Raw genomic sequence first — 19,239 nt, forward strand, 5'->3', positions numbered from 1 at the left:
TGTACTTGAAAAAAAATTCAGGTAAAACACTGTATTATGTACATATATATTTAATTATTTCATTCATTATTTCTTATAACATATATATATATATATATACATACCTACATACATACTACTTTTTAAGAGAGATAAAATGTTCTGAATTTTTCGCACTAATAACCACATTTTTCTAACTATAGAAATTAGTAATAAAATTGACGAAGGGGAAAAGAAAAAAATAAGTGTAATTTAAGTGGAATATAGTAGAATACATATACATACACACACATAAATATAAACCTACATACGTATATACTTACGTTCATACATACATACATACATAAATATCCACAAAATTTACGTTTATGTAAGCACAAGGCAATTTTTAATTTAAAAAGGAAGTACTCACTGTGTACTAGTACTGCATATAAGCATACCAATGACAAAAAAACAAAAACAACAAAAAAAAAAAAAAATGAATACAAATATATATACACACTGTAATGCTTTCAATGGTTGTGTACAAATGCCGAGATCTAAAATTGTAGAAATAAGTACTATATCGTAAGGTTAAAAAAAAAAAAAAAAATGTTTATCTCTATTCCACATATTTCTATTTCAACTGTTTAAAACGATATGAGATTTTTATAAAAATAAAAATAAAAATAAAAAAATTAAATTAAATTATATTAAATTAATTTTAAATTTAAATTCTTTGTTCTTGTTCTTTTTCTTTTTCTTCCTCTTTTTTTTTTTTTTTTTTAGTGTCCTACTGTTAAGTTTTCATTTGACAAATAAATATTACAAGTTCAAATTGGAAGGCATAAAAAAAAAAATTTGTCATACGTAGTTGTAAACTCGATGTAAATTTAAGACTTCAAGAAAATTTAGATTATGCAACAGGTGCATATTCCTAATTTTTAAGAAATTGTAATAAACCAGGGGATGGGAAAGGGGGGAAACATTATAAAGTAATAAAACAATGAATTATGCTTATGCCAACTATTCGTACCAATATTTCTGTAAAAATATAATATTCTGAAAAGTTCAAGATAAATCCACACTTTTTCACCGAAATAAGTAAAAATAAACTACATAAAAGGCAGAATAGTAAAAATTAAGGAAAAGCCAGTTCTTTTTCATTGGTATACCTTACATATTAGTCACTACCCATTATGCCGTTTTCTTTTTCTTTTTCTTTTTCTTTTTCCTTTTCTTTTCATTTTCCATTTTTTTTTTCTTTTTTTTTTTTTTTATTTGTTAAAAATTCCAAAAAAGAACTTTCTTATAATAATAAACAAAGTATGACTAACACGTCTTTGATATAAAATATTAAAAGCCTATATCATTTTTTTGTAACATTAGCTTTGTTATTAGTGGCCACTGAAAAAAGGACCTTGTGAAATGTTTCAGCATAAACACATAAAGAATATTTTGGTCAAAATATAAATACATACATATGTACACAAATTTTTAAATATATAAATATATATTTAACGCATGCAAAAAATAATTTTTACATTTGTTTTCCAAAATATTACAAGGGAACTGTCATTTTTAGCGTATAACCTCTTTACATTTTTCTAATATATGAATTTCATTTCATTTTATTTTATTTTATTTCGTTCTACTTTATTTCATGTTACTTTATTTATTTTTTTTTCTTCATAATGATTTTGATATTGCAGATAAGATCATTAGAACAGGTAACACAGTCAAATTAGAATATGCGTATATATAAATATATATATACATACTTATATATTCATATTCGCACAACACTGTTCCTCTTTCTCTAGTGTGCTCATACATGATTCTAAATACTCAGTGTGTACAAGTGTATGCACATGCATAACGACTGCATATGGAATACACATGATAAAATATGATACAGCATCCTTTATGTTACTAATAAACATAACAGTGAAATGCACTTGAAAAAAAAATGTGCTCTTTACTTAAGAGCATTTCGATTTTTATATGTTTTTCTTTTTATTCTGTCACAGAAACTTTTTTACATTTGAACAAACAGATAAAAGGAAAAATTTGACGTGTACTACATTTGCACATTTAAAAGATTAGCAGTTAGTTAAATTTTCCTTAAATGGAAAACACATATATGCATATACATATATACAATCATACTTGCATGTAAATATGAATAACGTACAAAAAATGGGTGAACTGTCATCAAGTTCTTCTTATCATTTTAGCTCTTACAAAAAACAATTTTTATTTTTTAAAGAAATTTTCAATGAATTCATTTTGTTCGTGTACTCCAAGTTGTTTCTCCTTGTCAGCTATTTTCATTATCTAGCAAAAAATAAAAAAAAGAAAAAAAAAGAAAAGGCGATTAGTAACGTGAAAAATTGTCAAAATGAAAAGCAAAACTTCATTATTTTATATTTACACAAATTACACAAAATTCAGCGAAATGTTTCCCAATTTTTCTTTGCCTCTTATATATCTTATCGCTCATGGCTGTGTATATATATATATATATATACACATATATATATTTATTTATAGAAGCAACGAATACACCTGCACAATGCACTGAAATTGATGGTAGTCTAATAAGGGCAAGAATAGTATAGGAGAAATAATTCCTTTTTTATTTAAGTGTATTCCTTTAGACCCCAATCCATATAACACATTTAAATGAAAAGAGAGTTTTTTATCAACTTTTCTTCTGTATAATTCATCAATTATTTCAAGTTTTGACCAGTTAGAATTTAGCATTTTGGAGTTTACTAAAAAATTTAAAATATTATTAATTTTTGCTCTTGGTGGGGTGCCTGTTGATATTTTTTCAAATGATTTCTTCAAATTTTCATCTGTTAAAGAAATGCCCTGTTCAGATGTTTTCGTATAACCTTCACTTCTTCTAATTGTGGTAATTGGTCTCACTATATATGTATATCTCCCCATTTTACGTCTTTTCTTTTAAAGAAAAAAAAAAAAAAAAAAAGGGCTTTTATTCCTCAAATAGTTATATTAGTTCTTTTAACTTATATTTGAATTGTGGGAAAAATTATTTGACAAAATTAGCATATCACATATCTTTAGTAGCTACAAAAATATAAAATAAAATAAAAATATAACGCACTCTTCATAAAAAAGCTAGAGTGGAGTACAAGAGCTTAGTTTACACAAATGCCGTATTTGAGTTAGCCTTCCTATGTTTCCTGATTCCCAAATGGTAATTAACAAATTTAGAAAAACTTTTTAAAAATAATCTTATTTTAAAAGATACATGTAGGGGATTATTTTACTCTTCCTCTTTTATTTTGTTCTGTGATTACAAATTAAAGCCGTGTTTCAATTTTTATGTTGTTTTTTCTTTTTTTTTCAAGCTGTTTCTACTTTTACGTAATAATTAACACTTATGGGATAATAAACTTTAAAGAGAAATATATATGTTTACTCTTTTAAAAAATTTCAAAAATGTTTTAAAATTAAGTCACAAAAAAGGGCAAAGGCATGAATAAAAAATGCTACAAAAGTTATGTGTACGGGTGCATACATATGCATATATATATATATATATATATCTATATATATAATATATATATCTGTAATCTATCTTTATATATATATATATTATTAAATATACGTATATATATACATGTATAATGCGTACACATTAAGAATACCTAAAAATTAAAATAAATAACTTTAAAACGAAATCATATATATATCGAAAAAATAAAATTGGAAGAAAGTTCAAGTTATAAATAATTTTTTTTCTTTTTCTGAAAAAATAAAAATTAAATCATAAAAAGCAGGAAAGGTGGGTGGAAAAAAAATAAAAAAAAAAAAAAAAATATTTTACAGAATAAATTAAAATATACTTATATACATATGTGCAAACATTCTCAAGTTTTCATTTCTGCATTTTTCACTTTTTCGCTTCTCTTTTTAATTTTTTTCTGTAATACTGTTTATCTTCTTAACAAACTCGTCCCTTGAGGTGCTACTCATAAATGTTACAATGTACTGATTTAGTTTTTTCTCGTCGCCTGAGGGATCAAAAAGTGGGCAAAAATAAATGTACATATAAAATACGCATATAAATGTGTATAATAACTTGTGTCTTTGTGTTTTTCCCCCTTTTTCTAATTCTTACATATGTCCCTTCCACTAAACAAGGCAGACATACTTTTTGATGGTATAATTTTGAACCCTTCAAAAATATCTGTGTTTAAAAATAATCTACCACTCCCCTTTTGAAAACATAAAATCCTGAATTTCTTATTTTCTGTGTTTTTCATTATTTGTATTTTTACTGGTAAGTAACCTGCCCAGTCATATTTTTCGTTCTTCTTTATAAATTTGCTAATTTTTATGCTGCTCTCCGAGTATAACACCTCTTCGTTCTCTGTATAATTTAGGAAAGAGAAAATACGTATACACATGCACAAGTACATGCGCACATATAAGTTTGTACGTACGTAGGCATACATATATATATATGTACGCATGTATGCACATATGTATAAATATACATATCCGTATGTATAAATGTTTATATATGCATACCAAATGGGTTTTCCGATTCTGTCATTTTCACCTTCTTTTCATCAATAACACTTTTATTTTTATTTAAGCTTTTTCTTAGCTTCTCTACATCTATATTTACGTTTCCAAAAATGTTTAATTTTCCTACGTGTTCGTTGAACATTTTATTGGGTGAATTGTAATCATTCTGAAAAAAAGGAAGATGAAATTTATTCATGTCTTTTGCTTTGTTTCCTTAACCTAGCTGACGTATCTTACATATATATCATGCGTCCACGCATGCCATTTTTTTTTTTTCTTTTAATTACCATTGATGCAAACAAGCGATCATTTTTTTTAATATCACTGCATTCACTAACCCCACTCTCGTTGTCGCTGTAAAAAAAAAAAAAAAATATTGTAATTATGATGTGCAAATGTTTATATATACATATATATACGTATATGTATGCACACGTACATGCGCATGTAAATGTGAATTTTCAACCAAATTAAACACTACTTTTTAAAGTAACCTCTTTTGATTTTTATTCACGCTGCTTTGATCCGTTCCCTTGTCAAAATTTCCTTCGCCATATACTATACTATCGTCATCATTACCGGATTTTTCGTTATCATCATTTCCTTGTACTGAGCACTCTTTCATTTCAACAAATTTTCTAATACCCTTTTTCTCATGTTCATCCTCTTCTTCTTCTCCATTTCCATACTTTTTTTCTACAAAATATTTAACAGCTTTGTCTTCTTCACTTTCTTTCCCTTTTTCTTCATCTCCGTCATCCTCTCCTACTTCTTCGTCTACTTCTTTGTCCACTTTTTTCTCTATTTCTTCCTCTTCTTCCTCCTCTGCTTCTTCTTCTACTTCTTCTACTACTGCTTCTCCCCCTTCGTCTTCTTGTTCTACTTCCTCCTCTTCATCATCTTCCACGCATTCTTCTACCTCTATTTCTACCTCTTCTTCTTCGTTTTCGTCTACTTGTTCCTCCTCGTCTTCATCTACTTCTTTTTCTTCATCCACCCCTTCATCTACTTCTTTTTCTTCATCCACCTCTTCATCTTCATCTTCTTCATCCACCTCTTCATCTTCATCTTCTTCATCCACCTCTTCATCTTCATCTGCTTCATCCACCTCTTCATCTTCTGCTTCTTCGTCTACTTCTTCATCTACTTCTTCAACTTCTTCCCCTTTCTCTTCCTCTTCTTCCTGTACAGAATTCACATTATTGTCATTTTTATTTCCAACCAATTTTACATGCATGTTTCTTAGCTTGCCATCCTTCGATTTTTTAAGAATTTCTTTTTTTTTCTGTGTATCTTTTTCTGTTTTACTTTTTTCCTTTTCAATATATTTCTTTTTAATTATTTTTTTAGTTTCTTCAGCAAAACTATTTCTTGCATTTGCTTTAAATTTCTTTTTCTTTTTAATTCTAGAGTTTTGTTTATCTACTGTTGATGTTACGTATTCCTTATCTTCCTCTGTAAGTTCTTGTGGGGTTATACTTTCATTCTCATAATTATCATTTAGTTTATCTTCAGTTACTTCTTTTCCATTTTTACTCGTTTCACCTTCCTTATGGAACGAACAATTTTCGAATAATTCGATTTTTTTTTTACCTAAATTTTTTGTTTTAAAATGGTAAAGTAAATACATATAATTCATGTGCATACATATACATACATATGCATATGCATATACATATACATATACATATGTGTGTGTACATTACATTATCACTTAAAAATGCATATTTTGGGTTAATTTTTTTTTCTTTTTCTACAACTTATACTGTCTTTTTCGTTCGGCTCTGAAGAATCAAGATCTGTTTTTGCAATCTAAAAATGGAAAATAAAAAAAATTGCATAGAAAAACTGAAAAAAATAAAGTGTTAGTTATAGCTACGAGGAAAAGATAATAATTTTGTTTATCCCTCTTCTAATTCTTCCATTTTTTTGATGAATTTTTTTTGTTTTATCGCTTATCACTTTAGCAGGGGAATTTATTTTTTCTATGCTACGCCTAACAAAGATAAAATTATATGTATCCGGTTAGTATGGGTCTTGCGTAAATTTATACATATATATAGAAACGCTAATATACAGGTAGATGCACACACATACCCATATATATATGTCAGACAACTTATGTCTGTATGTTTCTTATTGTATATATATATAAGCACATATGCATATGATGATTATGGATAAAACCAAAAAAAAATTATTTAACGTCATCAAGTCAAAATATTAATAATAAATATAGGTACACAAAGTTTATACATAATAATTTAAAGAAAAAAATTAAGTGGTTCCAAAATTTATGTAATCTTTTTTTTTTTTTTTTTTTATTTCTTACTTTTTGGAATTCTTTATTTTAGAATTGCCATCCTTCGACTTGGGAAAATTTATTTTCTACGAAAAGTGGGAAGAAACATATGAAGAGCATGTACATATATATATATATATATATATATACATACAAATATGTATATCGTAACTTCAGAAAATTGTGCATCATAGGTCTATAAAACGTTATCATACTAAATATAATTCGTTATACTATAAATAATACATTTTTATACATATTTTTTTTCTTATTATATTTATCTTTATCTACCATAGTGGTTATGATATGTCAATTGAAATTAGCCACCTCCTTAAAGATGTGTGTATAAACATTTAAAAAAAAGATTATAAAAAAAGGTTAATGCTATTTTATAAATATATACGCAATACAAACAAACATATATATATATATGTATATTTATGAAAACACTCTTCTTAAAATGATAAAGGAAAAAAATATATTGTTCCCCTTAGTTTTTGACTTCTCTTTTTATATATATATATTTATTTATATTTCATCAATTACTGCTCGTTTATTCGTGCACAGTTATTTGAGTTTATTTACTCATTCGTTTAATCATTCACTTATTTTTTTAATTTACATCTTTATTTACATTCATTTATATTCACATTCACATTTACATTTACGTTTACATATATATATATATATATATACATATATATAGATAGATAGATACTTGTAGCTAACATTTCATTTCCGCACATTTATGAACAAACTAAAAGAAAGAAGATAAACAATTTTTATTTTTATCATTAAACAAAATAACATTTCAATTTTTTTTTTTTTTTTTCAAAGTATTACATAATCATATCCATTCAAAACATAAAAAGATTTAGTAGTATGCATATATATAATAATATATAAAAAATTAATAACAACTCCACAAATTATTTATTTTTTTTTTTTTTTTCTGTTTATCCCTTTTTGTCATACGGCTAAATCAGCATTCCACTGTGATGTTTTTTTTGTTTCGTTATACTTTTTTTAATATTATTTTTGTTTTACTTTGCTTTGTTTTGCTCTGTTTTGCTTTATTTGGTTTATTTTGTTTATTTTGCTTCATTCTGTATATTTTGCTTTATTTTACCTTATTTTGGTGTATTATATTTTTTTTTAAATTATTGAGAAATACTAAGATACGCATCCATTCGTATAATCAAATAAAATTAAAACATAAATTATATGTAAAAAGAAATAGTACTACCTTTTTTCAAAAAAACTAACCTAGTTATTATCCTGACCCACTGGCACTTCATTGAAAGAACAAAAAAAAAAAAAAATAATATATGAACACATATACACCTATCGTATGTGTATAAAATAGTATGTATGAATTAATACGTGTATTTATCACATTATATGAAATAAATGGCACACTAAAGAAAAAAAAAAAAAAAAGAGAGCAAAAGAATTAGGGAAACAAAATGAAAAACTTTAAGAATATAAACACATGGAAAAATGAAGGAAAGCAAAGAGAAGAAAAAAAAAAAAGAGCTAATAAAGAACAGAGCTAATATTTCTTTCTTTCTCTTAAGCATATTTGAAAGATCTCATCATATAAATAAAATAGAAACAAAGGTATGTGCTTATTAAGTGTTAATGATGATTGTATTTATTGCTTCAATCATTATACCAATACAATACATTATTGTATTGTTTTTATTTTTAAATTAATACAATGTATCTTTTCAATAAAAAAAAAAAAAAAATATGACAAAAGTTAAACAGAAAGAAGATGCCTAATATATATTGTATTTTGTAAGAGTATTGTTTATGTTAAACAATATAATTAAATAATTTTTCCTACATTAAGCTAATTTCAAATCATAATGAAAATAATACATTGAAGTGTAGTAAGTCCAAAAATATGTTGAAGAGTGCAGCTTTAATAAAAAAATAAAACAATAGCGAACTGAGTAAGAATAGTGTGTGTGTAAATGTTTGTGCATATCATTGTTATTTATATATTTTTTTTGTTTTTAGTTTAATTATATGTAACAGTGAACAACGGTCATTTGAGTAAAAATAAACGGATGGTGGTACTGTGGGGGATAAATTATATAATAAAATATACATGTTTGAAAATTTTGCTTAATAATATATTTACTCTATTTTTTATTTGTTTTTAATTTAAAAAGGGCAAAAAAAAAAAAAAATATTATAATAAAACAAAATAATAAAAGATCTAAAATAAATTTTTTAATTAAAAATTGTGGAACGTAGAACGCAACACATGAATCACAAACCATGGAATATAAAGCATATTCATTCTTTTAATTTTATGCATTGAGAATAAATCAATATTTTAGATACAACAAAAAAAAAAAAAAAAAAACAAGGAAAAAAGGAAAAATAAAGCCAAAAGCAAAAGAAAATGTATGAACTTCTTATTTGCAATTTTAAAAAATTTGGGAGAAATGAATAATATTTTTTTTTCCCCTTCTTCTCAATATCGCTTCATACAATATTCTCGTCATGTCATCTTCTCATCACATGTCCTTTGCCGTTCGAACGTAAAACATGGCAACTCCTTTCCAATTGGAATAAACACAAGAACAGGTAAACAGAAAATCGCGAGATATATTTTTAGGAACCCATAAATAAGAAGTTGTGGAAAACTTTAGAAAATTCTTGTCTCGGGGAAAAGATGAAAGTTCAGGATAATACTTAGCCTCAGGTAGTAGATTGTTTATACTCATCCTTATATAATTTAATGTGTACATAGAAAATGATACAGTAGCAAAACAGTTAAGGGGATCTAACTGCCCGTATTTACTTTCTTTAATTGTATAATTATTACAGTTAATCCCAATAATGTCTTCTGGGTAAACATCCATTTCACAAAGGAATGATTCATCCTTCGAAATTGGTTTTGATAGGAATTGATGTTTCCCTCTATTATTGCCAAAATCACATCCCTTAATAAAATTTTCATTCGAATTACTATTATTATTATTACTACTATTTGATTTTTTAATGTTTATTTTAAGATAAGGTGTTATCCCTTTATTCTCCTTTGAACTATCGCAAATGCATACAATTGTTACATCTTCTTTTATGATAGGTGGTGCATATATACCCAAGTTGTACCTTTCGAATATATTGTAATTTTCTAATATAATTCCAGGCAAGGTGTCATAAATTTGTTCTTGTTTATTATCAATAATAAGTCTGTCTTTTATCCCCAAGTACTTAAAACAGTAACTCGAATTATATGTCTGCTTGTTCCTAGTGTTGTAGTTTGGACAAAGGAATTTTATTATTTTTTTATCATCATAATCAACTGTGCAAAATTCTTTTGGAAAATCTTTTAAATTACATATGTAATAATTACCTACCTCCAGTTCTTTCAAATATAACATATAAACGGGCGAATATAGATAGAGATATATGTACATAAGAACCAACAAAGAATAAAATATTTTCCTCATCTTAAAACAAAAAAAAGAAAACAAAACAAAAAACGAAAAAAAATAATAAAGGAGAATGAATAAAAACAAATTTTTTATAACTGGAAAACATGCGTTAATTTTGTGCATTGTATATTGTACAATATCATACCGAAACATAATAAAAATGAGCTGTTGAAGAAAAGGCTCTTGCCACTTTCAAATTTTTAAATGAAGTGAAACCAAATGTGAAAAAGAAGAAAAAAAAAAAAAAATCATTAGCATGAGCATGCGTATACGTAAACATGCATATATATTATATATTAATATTATATATATATATATATATATTTATTTATTTATATATAAATGTATATATATGTGCGTACACATATGTACATTTGCATATTCTTTTTCCCTCTTTTTTTTCGCGCCGTACACTTTTATTGGTCAGGATGTTTCAAACGGGCGTAGACTTTTGTAGTTAATCAAAGAACTTGTATTACAGCAATTTTTCATAAACTTCAACTGCAAAATAATATTTCAGACATTTTTCAAATCTTACTCATTTCATACATTTTATGCATCTTGTATATTTTTTTTATATTTAAAGTACTTCAATCAATATGACATATGACGAAATTTCATTTTTTCTTTGAATTATTTTAAAAATATAGCATGCATATATAAAATATTTTAAGAAAAATAAATTAAAATTTATAGAGGAACAATATTTTTTTTAAAGCATGCAACCAAGAGTATACATATATATATATGTATACATTATATATATATTATATAAATAATTTTTTATTTACTCCTTTACACATATATATATATATTTAATCTCAAATGTACTAGCTCAATATTGCTTATCCTTAGTGTTTTTTTTTTTTTTTTTTTAACTTCATTTTCCAAAATTAATAATACCTTAAAATTGTAAAAATTCGCCTTTAAATAATATTTAACAAACAATTTTATTGACGTTACACTTTGTAAAAAATCCTTCATATTACAACCACTATCCTCTTATAAATTTTGTATTTCATTGCATTTTTTTTTTTTTTAATTATGTGATTTTTTTTTTTTCGATTTTTTTTTTAAATGCATGACCTATTCATATAATTATGAACATATGAGAGAAGTGGAAATGAGAAAAAAAATAAAATAAAACAAAACAAAACAAAAAATAACAAAACAAAAAATGACAAAACAAAAAATGACAAAACAAAAAATGACAAAACAAAAAATGACAAAACAAAAAATGACAAAACAAAAAATGACAAAACAAAAAATAACAAAACAAAAAATAACAAAACAAAAGAGAGTAGACCTTAAAGGTGATTACACTTTTTGATAAAATCCACACTTTAAAAATTTTCACATTCTGCCATTTTTGTGAATTCCTCGTATTTTTGCCTTAACAGTACTTATGTGCAGTTTTCATTTAGTTCATTTTTTTTGACTTTCATCAAAATGTTGAGTTCATGTTTAAAATGGATGAAAGAGAAATTAGAAGAAACAAACTGTTTTGTTTACAACAGATTAAAATGTTGAATTGTGTAAATTAGTGACTTGGACACAAAAAGTAAAAACTATATGTTAGAAAAAATTTAAACACACAAAAAAGAAAAAGTCTGTATTGTGTCTGTGTCTGTTTCTGTTTTTTTTTTTTTTTTTATATATATCATTGGCCATATCAATAAAATACAGCACACTTTTGTATACATGCATTAAGCAAAAGTGTATCATATATATAGAAGTACTTAATAAAATGGCACATGTGAAAAGTTAAAAAATGATTGTAGCACATTTTTGCATTAAAAAAAATATATCATTGTAGAAGCTTGAAACTGTAAAAATGTATTAAAATGAAAAAGGTTAAATAAAGTACAATGAGGTAAAATTGAGTAAAACAAACGTGTAGGTATAAAAACTTGAGTGTGTATACGGATTTGCGTATCTGCGTCTGCACTTCTATGTCCGAATGATATAAATAAAAAATGGATTTACCCCCATGTGCCTAGTCGTAATAGGAGAAACAGTTCGTGCATAACTGTTGAAGTATGTATTTAATTCCATATATGTGTTAAAAAAAAAATAAATATGAGATCACATATATTGCTTATATATATTTGTGTGCGCATGTACATATATCTATATCTATATATATATATATATATGTTCACATGTAACCACCTAATCAGAAAGATTATGTATGAATCAGTAGGAATAATATAACTACCAAAGAGCTGAACGACTCGAACTGAGAAGAAGATAATCCAAATAGATTTTGCCAAAAAGTTCTTTTCTTTCTTCGTCGTGGATCTCCATTTAAACTATCTCCTACATTATACTTATCATAAATATTATCATTATATGATTTTTCCGCTTGATTATTATTAATGCTATTACTATTATTACTACTATTACTATCATCATGTTGTTTACTTTGTACCTTGCTTCTGTTGTAGTAATCTGCATTATATTTTGAATCACTCCTATTTAATTTATTCGCTTCGTTTTCATAGTTTTTTTCATTTTCTGGATTTCTCAAACTTTTATAAATATTCCATTTATTATTATAATATATGCTATTTTTATTATCATAAGGATCTTGAGAGTCGTCTTCTTGGTATCTTTGTCCCATGGGTTCAATATTTGCCATCTCCTCGTCCACTGGCATGTAATCTCTTCGTTCCTCAATTTGTTCTATATCATCTTCATTATCAAATAATAAACCATTTCCTTTATTTGTGTATATATACATAGTTCCTACATACCTGTCTCTTTTACAAACACAACTAATTTTTATATTTTCTGTTATAACATCTGGGAATACGATATAAGATACATATGAATGAGCTTTTGATAAATTTACATCAGTGGCTGGATCTGGAATAACTCTAGAGTTTGGTATTAAATTATTGGATGATAATATAATATCACTCCCATAATAAACATTATGAAAACAATTATTTGGTATTAATTCTAAATTATCATTATAATTATTGTTGCTTTCTTTTTTATAACAATTTATCCCTACAACATCCATTGGGTAAGCATGTATAACACAAGAATAATTTTCATTGAGTGCTACGTTATTAGTTAAATCTCTTCTAGATAACATATTATCTCCAAAATCACAACCTTTTATTTTCTTTCCTGTTTTTTTATAACTTATTTTCATTATTTGTTTAATATGACTTTTATATTCTCCATAACATATGCAGCTAATATCAAGATCTTTGTTGGAATAAGGTGTACTATAAAATGAAAAGTATTCAGTTAATGTTGAATTATTTGACTCAAACACATTTTGAAAAATCTCATACGTATCAGTTTCTGGAGAATATTCATTAGGGTTGCTCTGATTCACATATGACTTAGCAGCACAGTTTTCCGGAAGTACTCGTCCTTTAATACTAATGTCCATATTAAAATTACAACTAAATAATAATAACTTGCCAAATTCATTATTTAAAATACATTCCTCAAGTTCATCTGCATTTATATTCACAGAGCACATATTCACATTTCCTATGCTTATCACTTTTTTTATCACATTGCCATATGTTAAGCACTTGAAAATGCCTAAAACAATGTAGTACAAGAAAACTTTTTTGGGTTTCATATTTTATCCTCCCTTGCAGCACATAGCAAACAAGCAGATGGCAAAAGCTTCACGTGAAAAGTAAAAACGAACAAGTGAAAGGGAGCTACAATAAAATAAGATATATCAACAGAGGAAATACGCGGGGAGCATAAGATGGGGGATATTCAGGCAGTGAGACAGTGATCCGTCTTAAAATGAAGCAAATATCTAAAGGTAAAGGAGGTCAAAAAATGACAAAAAGGAGACAAAAAAGAAACAACAAAAACCGTAAAAAACGACAAATAAGTGACAGAAAAAACGACAAAAAAGTGACGGAAAAAACGACAAAAAAGTGACGGAAAAAACGACAAAAAAGTGATGGAAAAAACGACAAAAAAGTGATGGAAAAAAAGACAAAAAAGTGACGAAAAAATAATGAAAAGGTGGCAAATTCTATATATGAACTGAGCAAAACAAATTTGTACCAAATTATTATTTTTTATCTTGTCTTATGGAGATGTTTGAACCATAACCTTAAGACTATCAAAAAAAAAAAATTATATTCCTTTAAAATTAAAATGTGTTAATGTATGTTTTACTTCGAAACGTAATTAAAATTACGCTCAAAAAAAAAAAAAAAGGGTAAAGTGTGAGCATGTAATATAATATAGCGTTTTAGACAAAATATCAACGTTTAAATAAATCCATGTGATCATATTTTAATACTTTCTCTCAGCGACACAAATTAATGTTTTTAAAATGGAAAAAAGGAGTGAGGTGTAGAAAAAAAACATAAATTCATTTTTTTGGCCAGAAAAGCAAGAACCTGTGTAAATGCACGAGCTGTTTGTAAATAATCAAAAGTAGGAGGGACCTCTTTTCTCCTCTTTTTTCCCCCCCCCTTTTGCTTTATTAATTTTTTGTTGCATGCAGCCCATAATACTCAAAAAAAAAAAGGAAAAGGACCTGTTTGTAATTCATTGAGTGTATAAATTGAAAGAAAAGAACAAAAAAAAATATATATATATTTTTATATATTTTTTTGTGAACACATATATATACTTTGTTTGTTCACCATTGCTGATATACTAATAAGAGTGAAAAAAAAAAAAAAAGAATTAAAATTTCAACACAATTTACTTAAATCCACATAAATTTGTTTTTTTCCATTTTTTCAAAATTTTAAAAAATTAAAAGGATCATTTTTCTCATTGATGCTGATAATTTAGAGAACCTCCCACATGCTGACATTTTGAACTTCTTTTTATTTTATTTTATCTTATTTTATAACATTACAACGATAAAGTGAAATTGTTTAACATCTTTCGCAACTACAGTTTTTAGACCGTTGTACAAATGTTGTAAGCAATTAATTTTGAGAAAAAGTATTCTACATGTAAACAAATATACTTATGGGTTTATTTATTCGAATCATTTGAAGCAATGGAAAAACAAAAAAACGGAAAATTATGAATTGAAATTAAATATTAAAAATTACAAGTGAAAAATTATAAATTAAAAAAAATGCTCAAAATGAAAGAGGAATTGTATATAGCAGTGAGGAAATTAATTTGTTCCAATATTATATGAGAGGAACATTTACGCGAAATGTTACCTATTTAAAAAATAAAAAATTAAAAAAAATATATATATCGTTTCTCATGTTCATTTGTTGTACTATTATATATCAGATTCCATTTGTTTGTTCTCTTATATTTCTGTTTGCATATGTTGGAACACTTCTTAACGTGTGAAGAGCAGGAATGGAAGCAAATAAAATTACACCATTATGCGCCTATGAATGTACGTGGGTTATATCACTTAAATGTATAAATACACTCAAAGGGATAATCAAATGCTAGCTAAAACTAAAATAAAAAATAAAAAGGAGGAATATTGTCCTATTTTGGAAGACCCTTTTTGTGCTTGGTTATTTCTATGATCAGTCAAAATTTTTTCGTTTGTTGTCTCATTATTTGCACTATTGATAGGATATAAATTAAAGTTCTTTATTAAACTTAAAGAAAGGGTACCAGCATAAACATTTGCAGATACCTGATCAGCAATTGTACAGACGCACTTTACTTTTGTATTATCTTGTATACGAGATGGCAGAAATATATAAGACAGAAAATTCTTTGTTATTATATCATTATGATAAAAAAAGGGTTTGGGTATTACTTTAACTCCATTAACTAATCCTTCAATTTGTGTTTCTTCATTATTATCAGTCAGAACTGTATGAAAACATAATGATGGTAAAACAATCACATTGTTATTTTGATCAATAGCTGTACATTTAAAAGAAATTATATCCTCTGCCTCACCATTAATATCACAATTGTTTTCATATTTTAAATTTACATTTTTTTCTAAAGAATTCGAATTATATTTTTTTCTCTCATTTTCTGAAAAATAGAAATTACATCCTTTAACTTGATTTTTGCTGTTCTTAGAAAATTGTATATTCATTTTGTGAGCCTTTTGTCTCCCTCTATCAATACAATAACAAGATGCAATAAATGTTTCTTGTATAGTATGAGGTATATACATATTATATGTACTTCCTTTATTACTCTTATTTATTAGTATGTCAGGTACTAATGTTTGTATACTTTTCAAATCGTTCCTATCTTCATTATTAGTTCCTTTTTTCATTTGATTAAAACATTTGTTCAGATTATTTATATCTAAATTGTCAAAACGAGCAACACCATTATTTTCATTATCTAAAGTATCTGTTGGACAATACAAGTTTACACCCTTACCAAAATCAATACCCACGAGACATTCCTTGTCTTCATAAAATTCTGAATAACATAAAGGTATTCCATTCCTTTCATATAAAGAAAAGACATTCTTTACTAAATGTAATATACTCACTAAAAGGGATGTAATCGAAACCAGTGTGAAATTCATAATCGAACGTGCTAAAAAAGGGCTTAAATTTTTTTTTTTTTACTGTATTATTTGAATTTCACGAAGTATTTAATAAAAAAAAAAAAAAAAAATTAAAAAATTAGCAAAGTAATAAATTCAAAAACTGATAAATTGATAAAATGACAAATTGGCGAGTTGACAAATGGACAAGTTGACAAATGGACAAGTTGACAAATTTACAAGTTGACAAATTTACAAGTTGACAAGTTTACATGTTGACAAATTTACAAGTTGACAAGTTTACAAGTTGACAAATGGACAAGTTGACAAGTATACAAATTTACAAGTTTACAAATTTACAAGTTGACATATATTAGTGAACTCCTGTTTGTGCATAAAATGTTACGTGATAAGGAACAGAGAAGGATGCCGTCTTTTCAAAAGGGACGTACAAGTTTTGTTAAAGTTTATTTTTATATTGACGAATTGAAACAACCAAGTTTATTCAAAATGTATTTTAAGACATGGAAAAAAAAAAAAAATGACAAGTTCTATTGTCAGTGTGCTGCAAAAAATGACATGATGTTGTCTTTTGCATGCTCTCAAAAAACTTATATATATGTATACCTTTTAATAAAATGCAATTGTAATTTTATAAATTAATTTTTTTCCTTTTCCATATATATGCATATGTATTTATATGTATACATATGCATATACATCCGTATAACTAATTAAAGCAAATACAACGCAAAACCATTCCCGTGAACATTTCTCAAAACTTCCATCGTAAAATGAATAAAGTGTTTCGTAGAAAATAGACTTTTTTTGTATGATAAAAATGTGTTTCCATAATAATTTACAAAAACAAGATTTAATAAAACATAGTGTCTCTCTGTATGCATGTAAACAGTTACTGTTCTTCAAATCATTATGTTTCAATGATGTACCAATTCAAAGCAACAAGAAACGCTTAAACATTTTGAGCAGAAGAAACCTTCATAATTACAACAATAAAAAAAAAAAAAATTCAAAATAATTAATTATAATAATAAAGGAACAAAAATTAAGAAAAATCAAAATAATCAAAATTATGCCTATTTAAAAATATTTTGGAGCACAAAAATTGGTAGCAAATTGAGAAAAAATATACTTTTCCAAATGTTAACATTTTTACATTCCAAAAATGATATGTTACAGACCATTGATCAGCCATCTTTGTCCTTTTCTCTTATTCATTCGATTGCTCACATATTTCTACATGTTATCTACATATACATGCATTGCACAAGTTACATATATTATGTCATTTTCATATCAAACACGCACAGATTTATGTTAAATTGTAAAAATAGGCTTAAATTACATATTCTTGTTAAATATGGAATAAACAATTATAAACTTCATACTGTATTAGATTCCATAATAGCATTAACAATAATAATAAAAAGAAAATTCCTTTTTGTGCAAACAAATGGCGATATATTTACGTACGCTTATAATTAATTATATTTATGTACATAAATATTACTATACCAACAGAATTAAGAGCTCATTTATGAAGCAATTTAAAATTTTAGCTAATATATATATATATACATGCATACTTACATATACATATAAACACATGTTCACCCACATATTGAACAATTTTACTTATAAGCATTAAAACAAGTATTGTTAAAATATATTAACAAATCAAACATGATGTATATTTTATTTGTCGCATAAGCGTATTACAAAAGAGTATCGCACTTGAGCCTACTTCTCATGCTTTAGTAACGTTTCCATCACTTTAAAACGTACACGTACATATATATACTTATACATATATATATGTATATATATATTGCACATTCACGTGAAATATGTGCTTCCCCTCTTCGTATTAAATAAACACTATTGTATATTATTCTTTAGCACTTGATGTGAAAAGGAAAAATTTATAAGGAGGTTTTGCAAGTATGACATATCTTATGAATGAGCCAATAAAGGTGTTTATAGCTTCTACAATTTTACATCCTATACTTAAAATATTTTTATTTCTTGCAGCAAGGCAAAGATTATACATGTGAAAAATGCAACCATATGCTTACATGCGTACACAACTTACGTATATACATACATGCATAGACATATGCATGTATGCTAAAAGAAACTACCAACTTTAAAATGCTGCAATGTGGAGAATATATTTTTTAAAGGCGAAAAGTTCGATGCACATAACTGTCGCATCGATGAAGTCCTAATTTTTTAATTGGAAAAAAGAAAAAAAAATTTTAAATAAAAAATAAAAGGAAATAAAAGAAAAAATAAGAAAAAAAAAAAAAAAAAAAAAAAAAAAAAAAAAAAAAAAAAAACGCTAATCTCTAAGATGTAAAAATTATAATTCCATTGAACAAAAAAAATAAATAAATAAGATAACTCATCTGTTAAATCACAGAATTATTTATATTTGCATTTTGCAATATATGCAACTAGTGTTCATATATTTATTACTACGATTA

General features: G+C 25.8%; 5 protein-coding genes across 5 annotated transcripts; all 5 read right to left on the bottom strand.

Moving 5' to 3' along the window:
- Positions 1-2,214: 2,214 nt before the first annotated feature.
- MKS88_000859 (uncharacterized protein) lies at positions 2,215-2,913 on the bottom strand (the record flags this gene model as incomplete). The annotated part of the gene is made up of 2 exons (XM_067219500.1): positions 2,215-2,295; positions 2,527-2,913. 2 exons carry the CDS (start codon positions 2,911-2,913, stop codon positions 2,215-2,217), a joined length of 468 nt encoding a protein of 155 aa, XP_067075227.1.
- Positions 2,914-3,903: 990 nt separating this feature from the next.
- On the bottom strand, positions 3,904-7,931 carry MKS88_000860 (uncharacterized protein; the record flags this gene model as incomplete). The annotated part of the gene is made up of 9 exons (XM_067219501.1): positions 3,904-4,004; positions 4,112-4,363; positions 4,525-4,690; positions 4,812-4,878; positions 5,019-6,117; positions 6,291-6,336; positions 6,487-6,520; positions 6,857-6,912; positions 7,848-7,931. 9 exons carry the CDS (start codon positions 7,929-7,931, stop codon positions 3,904-3,906), a joined length of 1,905 nt encoding a protein of 634 aa, XP_067075228.1.
- Positions 7,932-9,357: 1,426 nt separating this feature from the next.
- On the bottom strand, positions 9,358-10,230 carry MKS88_000861 (6-cysteine protein P36; the record flags this gene model as incomplete). Its single annotated transcript, XM_067219502.1, has 1 exon — positions 9,358-10,230. One exon carries the CDS (start codon positions 10,228-10,230, stop codon positions 9,358-9,360), a length of 873 nt encoding a protein of 290 aa, XP_067075229.1.
- Positions 10,231-12,469: 2,239 nt separating this feature from the next.
- MKS88_000862 (6-cysteine protein P52) lies at positions 12,470-13,891 on the bottom strand (the record flags this gene model as incomplete). The annotated part of the gene is made up of 1 exon (XM_067219503.1): positions 12,470-13,891. One exon carries the CDS (start codon positions 13,889-13,891, stop codon positions 12,470-12,472), a length of 1,422 nt encoding a protein of 473 aa, XP_067075230.1.
- A 1,812-nt stretch (positions 13,892-15,703) lies between these two features.
- On the bottom strand, positions 15,704-16,771 carry MKS88_000863 (6-cysteine protein; the record flags this gene model as incomplete). The annotated part of the gene is made up of 1 exon (XM_067219504.1): positions 15,704-16,771. One exon carries the CDS (start codon positions 16,769-16,771, stop codon positions 15,704-15,706), a length of 1,068 nt encoding a protein of 355 aa, XP_067075231.1.
- Positions 16,772-19,239: the final 2,468 nt, after the last annotated feature.

Source organism: Plasmodium brasilianum, chromosome 3 (assembly GCF_023973825.1).
Source record: "Plasmodium brasilianum strain Bolivian I chromosome 3, whole genome shotgun sequence".
Classification (NCBI taxonomy): domain Eukaryota; phylum Apicomplexa; class Aconoidasida; order Haemosporida; family Plasmodiidae; genus Plasmodium; species Plasmodium brasilianum.